Here is a 5,422-nt window from a genome sequence, read left to right as displayed (position 1 = left end):
GATCCCCTCCATCCTTGTACCCCTGTTGTGCCAATTATGAGGGGTCTCCGCCATCCCTGTACCCCCACTGTGCCCATTATAAGGGGTCACCACCATCCCTGTACCCCTGTTATGCCCATTATGAGGGGTCCCCACCATCCCTGTACCCCCACTGTGCCCATTATGAGGAGTCCCCACCATCCCTGTACCCTTCATCCCTGTACCCCTGCTGTGCCCAGTATGAGGGGTCCCCACCATCCCTGTACCCCTACTGTGTCCATTAAGAGGGGTCTCCTCCATCCCTGTACCCCTGCTGTGGCCATTAGGAGGGGTCCCCACCATCCCTGTACCCCTGCTGTGCCCATTATGAGGGGTCCCCACCATCCACCCCAAGGTGGGCAGAGCTGGGACTGTAGCTGTGACCTATGGAACTGGCTGTAGGTGGCGCTCATTGTCCTCGGTGGCACCACTTCCTCCATGCGTCGGTCGCAGCGGTCAGTGTGGTCACATGATTGGGGATCGGTTTGGCCGACATATTGATTGGTGGATCATTGGAGGTCATTGACCAAAAATTTCTTCTCTTTGCCCCCTGCAGCCGCTATGACCCGGACAGCGGGCACGACTCCGGAGCAGAAGACGCCACCATGGAGGTATCTCCATCCTTCTGCTTCCTGACCATTGGCATGGGGAAGATTCTTCAGCCGCACGGTTCTCCGCCCACCTCCAGGGACCCCACGGGATGCACCATGCCCCTCCCCCCACGCCTGGGCATTTGCCTCGACTACGAGAGGGGCCGGGTGGGCTTCTTCGATGCCGTGTCTCACCGTAGCCTGTGGGAGGGCAACGTTGACTGTTCAGGCCCCGTGTGCCCGGCGTTCTGTTTTATTGGCGGCGGGGCCCTCCAGCTGCAGGAACTGGTCTCCATCAAACACGAACGCAAGGTGACGATAAGCGGCCTGAGCAAAGCGGAGTGACGCCTTACATAGAGGGAGGCCGAGTCACTGAGAGCCCTCTGGGGGGGCAACCTGCAGCCCTTTGTGCCCATCAAACACAGCACAAGACATGGCCGCCAGGGCCCCCGACACAAGGGGGCGCACTTTGCGGTCTGGAGATGGGAATGAAGCCACGACGGATGGATTAGGAAGGGATCGGCGGATGGAGACACATTGCATCATGGGAAATCCTCGTCCTGACTCTCCGGCAATCCTGGGGCCCCGCGTCTTTGTTTATCTGCCCTTCTGTCTCCCGGAGCTGACACTCTATAGGGGTATAATGAGACCCTGACCCCAGGAGCTGACACTCTATAGGGGTATAATGAGCAGGGATGTGATGCCCCCCCCCCCGGTCTCTGTTGTTCTCTATGAGGGGCGGGGTCTCTCTGGATGGAAAGTTTTCGAGTTATTTGGAGTTTTTAGAGCGGATATAAAATTTTATTTTGTATGCAAATCTATCTCCAAATAGAGCGTGAAGTTTCTTCTTCCTGCTCTGTGCTGTCACATGGAGGAGTGGCGTATGTTGGGGTAAATAAAGTACAGAGATGGCAATGTCAGGGATTAACCCCAGAGGTGCCACAGCCAATCATTGGGTTACATTCTGTCACGGCTTTCTTCTCTGGTGGGGGGGTGCAGAGGAGGGCATCTTGGGAAGGGGGGGGGGACCCAAACTACTTTCACATCATCCACCACTGATAACTCTGACCTGATGAGCCAGCGGCCGATGTACCCTTGTGGGGGCCCCTGTTGGCTCAGGAGGGTTTGGGGCCCTTATGCATTGGCACACTTTGGCCCCCCACAAATATTGGCACCACCGAGCCCTGACAGTTTGGGCAGCACCAACACTCTGGGAATGTCTGCGGTCTGTATTGGTTCTCCGATATCCCACCATTGATAACTTCTGGCTCCTCATGGGTGGATCCCGTGAAAACAAGGGGCGAGCTCTGATTGGTTGCTATGGGGTGCAGCCCCCGACATTGTCTCTGAGCCTCTAACAGAAATGAAATTGATTCCTCTGTGGTGTCCCCCGCCATAGGCAGAGCTCAGCAGAGTTCCCTCTTATCCCACCATCACTGTCACCCCCTCCCCCATGATAGCTTTCACCCTCATTAACTCCCGGAGATCCTGCCAGTAACACATTTCCTGTCCCAGGGTGACAACATTCCCCACAAAAGGATTTAAAGTTATTTCCTCATCCCCATTACAGTCCTAGAGTGACACCGCTGCTCATCTGTCATCCTATCCCGGGCTGGTCAGGTGATCAGGTGGCAGAATTCCAATGACGCTTTCTGATGTTTACTTTAAATAACTCGGAGAATTGAGAAATGAGCCGCACCCCGGGTGACCCCACCTGAGTATTTCACAATCTTAGAGCGGGGAGAGAGGAATGCGGATGGAACAGGAAAATGACTCCACTCAGAAGGTTATGGGGCCACGAGAGCTGCTGGCGGAGTTCCCCTTTAAGTGGAGGAATCTGAGTGACCTCACATTTCCTGGCCCTAAGGGAACTCTAGGGCCCTCTAGTGGTTGGAGGAGCTGCACTCTGTGGAAGGGCTCTGCAGGGGAGGAACTCCGATCTTTCATCAGGAGGTCATCAATGGCTGCCAGTGTGACCCCCATGACAGGTTCCCTTTAATTCTGTCCCCCTCATTGAGAAGATTTTCCTTCATTTCCTGACACAACAGGAAGTGCAGGAAATCTCCACTTAGTTGTCACCATAACCGCTGTCCCCAGTGACAACTTTTCTGATCACTTCCTGTCTCGGTGACACCAGGACACACATGTTATATACATGTTACAGGGTTCTCATCTTTCAATACTTTTCAGTGTTCTCTATGAATCCCAACTGCTATTCTGCAGCAGCTGGAAAATGTAGAGAATTCTTCCCTGGTGCATGGTTGGTATACCAGGCCACCAATCAGAGGCCTTGGGACATAAATCCTGACCACTCCCCTTTGGCGTCTTCCTGTGGGTCATGTGACCTCCCATCAGCGGCGAGATATGTAAATGAATGAGAATTCACCCAATCGGTTTGTTTAGTTTTTATTGAAAATAAATTGATAATACAGATATAAATATATAGAGGGGGTGGGGCTAGGCAGACGGGTGCCACCCATGCGGCCCCTGACCCCTCGGGCTCTGCAAATACATCATACAGCTGTCCACACACCATACAATCTGATTGTACCACTTCCTTCAGATCTACCAATGACACGGTGAGGACCAAGCTACGTCTGAGCCACCTGATTGGCTGTAAGGAGATTGTACGAACAGATTGCACCACGTGTGGGCGGTCCTGACTCCTATCAGCTGCCATTGGCTGAGACATTTCAGATATTCGCAGCAGAATCTTTATTAATACAGAAACAATAAACATTTCATAATGCAGTTTATAGTAAATGGCATTGTAATGCTCCTCGGGGGCGGGGCTAAGGCTCAGAACGCTGATCAGTACAGGCAGCTTGTGTCACTATTGGTTGTCATGGCAGCTGTGTGTTGTGGGGAGGGAGGTGGATACAGTCTGATACCCCACAGGATAAGGGTGGCAGCATGGAGTATGTACTGATTATCCTCTATAGACAATAAATAAAAACCCTCTGGTGGAGCTTAGCGGGGCCCCAGCAGGTGCCGTCATAGAACCATCCCATCGACAAGATGGCATCTCTGGAACTTCCACCGAACTCATCTAATGCTCCACCACCATCGCCTGCCAAAAACGTTATACGATCATCAGATACAGGAAGGCGGAGCCAGTACGCAGGGGAATGAATTGTGGGCGGGGCAAATGAGCAGGGGATTGGAGTGAAGGCGGAGCCAGTGTGAGAGGGACTAGACTGAGGGCGGAGTGAATGTGCAGTGACTGGAGTGAATGTGGAGTGAGGAGGAGTGAATGTGATTGGAGGAGGGAATGTGGGAACACATATATTGGGGGACATGCTGGCACCGGAGTTCCCCGGCCTCACACCTTATCACACGGATAAACCGCCAATCAGATATGGAGAGGGCGTGGTGGGCGTGTCCGTGCCCATCACATTGATTGGATCACCCGCCAGTTCTGTGCACCCGTCCTCATGATTGGGACACCCCACCCATTCTGGGGACAGGGCAGCCATTACAGAGTCTCACTTCTCCAGCTGCAGAACACAGGGATTATCACACTGACATGCTTTGTTCTTGTATGGCAGCACAGTTCACGCAGGAGCGGAGCAGGATAATATGGGGGACACCATGGAAGGGCAAAGATGATGGCGGTCACACAGAATCAGCTCTCGGCAGAGTTCTGCTTTTAAGTGGGAGGAGTTCCAGAATGATGAATTCAGGGATCCGCCCATGGAAGGCCATTAAATCGTCCTATCACGGTGGTGGCCACACCCCCGAGGGGCGCTCTCACAGGTTGTTGGTCTCTAGGCCCTGATTGGTGTAGGAGTATTTGTTCTTGGTTCCATTCCCAGCGGTCTGAAAGAGAGAAAAAACAAAAACTGTCAGAGGTGCTCATCACATGAGGAACCGGCCGGGGGCAGTGATTGGCTGTCAGCACAGGCTCCTCCCACACAAGCCTGATGATCCCCATGACAATGAAGTGCTAAGCGGGGTCACTAAGAGGTCATCAGTAGAAGCCCCCCTATAGTTTCCCCAGGAGGAGTGCTCTGCGGGGGCGGGGATACCACCAGGGGCAGTGTCATGGCAGCTGGATTCACCCAATACTGTCACCAAAGCAATCATGGTACCGTGTACCCCAATGTGACGCCTCAGAACCCCCAGACTGGGAACTTCCCCCCCATCAGCTACAAGGTGAATTATATTTGCCGTTCCCTGATTGGTGTATTCCATATATGGCAGTGTGGTGGGGGAGGGGTGGGATCGATGGTGCCATGGCACAGCTTTCTCTGCTAATCATTAACTTCCTCCCATCAATCCCTTTGTGTGAACCACAAACACAGCCAAGTCATGTTTACAAATCAGCGGCGGGTTCAGCTCGGGGACACTGCCAATATTGTCCGCCAACTTCTCAGGGTTATCACATGACCATAAACTGCCATCAGCCAATCAGATATCCCCAATGATCCCCGGACCCATCACACAGCCCCCAATAATTCCCAAATATTGATCAGCAGAGAGACACAACAGGGGGCTCTGCACCCCTCACTTCCTGTTCAGCTAACCTATCAGAGCTCAGCGCTCAGCTACGCCCCACCTATGAGGACCCCCAAATAGAATCAGAGATATATCATGGCATCATAGGCCGATGACCCCCCAGGACTGTGACCCCATCAGAGTACATGGAGATCACAGAGGGGGGGGGGTTAGATAAGGAAACGGGTGATTATTACCCCCCCCCCGCACCCTGAATTTTCCGCTTTATTATGCAAACATCAAAATGCAAATTTCACTCATTAATAAGCTGCAGTTATCCTGCTGGAACCGGTCCCGGAGCACCGCCACAAGGACGA

The 5,422-nt window shown here is 53.1% G+C and overlaps 2 protein-coding genes across 2 annotated transcripts in view; one reads left to right on the top strand and one right to left on the bottom strand.

Annotated features, from left to right (window-relative positions):
- TRIM46 (tripartite motif containing 46) overlaps nucleotides 1–1,220 on the top strand; it is an 11,087-nt gene extending 9,867 nt beyond the window's left edge. The window contains exon 10 of the mRNA XM_072428359.1: nucleotides 556–1,220. Within this exon, the coding sequence (XP_072284460.1) occupies nucleotides 556–953 (398 nt within the window). The 3' untranslated portion in view covers nucleotides 954–1,220. The remainder of the gene's footprint in view (nucleotides 1–555) is intronic.
- A 1,778-nt stretch (nucleotides 1,221–2,998) lies between these two features.
- Nucleotides 2,999–5,422, bottom strand: part of MUC1 (mucin 1, cell surface associated) — a gene marked incomplete at its 5' end in the record, with an annotated part of 6,620 nt that continues 4,196 nt past the window's right edge. Inside the window, 1 exon segment of the mRNA XM_072428347.1 lies at nucleotides 2,999–4,427. Within this exon segment, the coding sequence (XP_072284448.1) occupies nucleotides 4,359–4,427 (69 nt within the window). The 3' untranslated portion in view covers nucleotides 2,999–4,358.

The sequence above is a fragment of the Pyxicephalus adspersus genome, chromosome 12 (genome assembly GCF_032062135.1).
Source record: "Pyxicephalus adspersus chromosome 12, UCB_Pads_2.0, whole genome shotgun sequence".
Lineage (NCBI taxonomy): Eukaryota > Metazoa > Chordata > Amphibia > Anura > Pyxicephalidae > Pyxicephalus > Pyxicephalus adspersus.
Note: the sequence above shows the minus strand (reverse complement) of the source record. Positions and strands in the feature narration are given on the sequence as shown.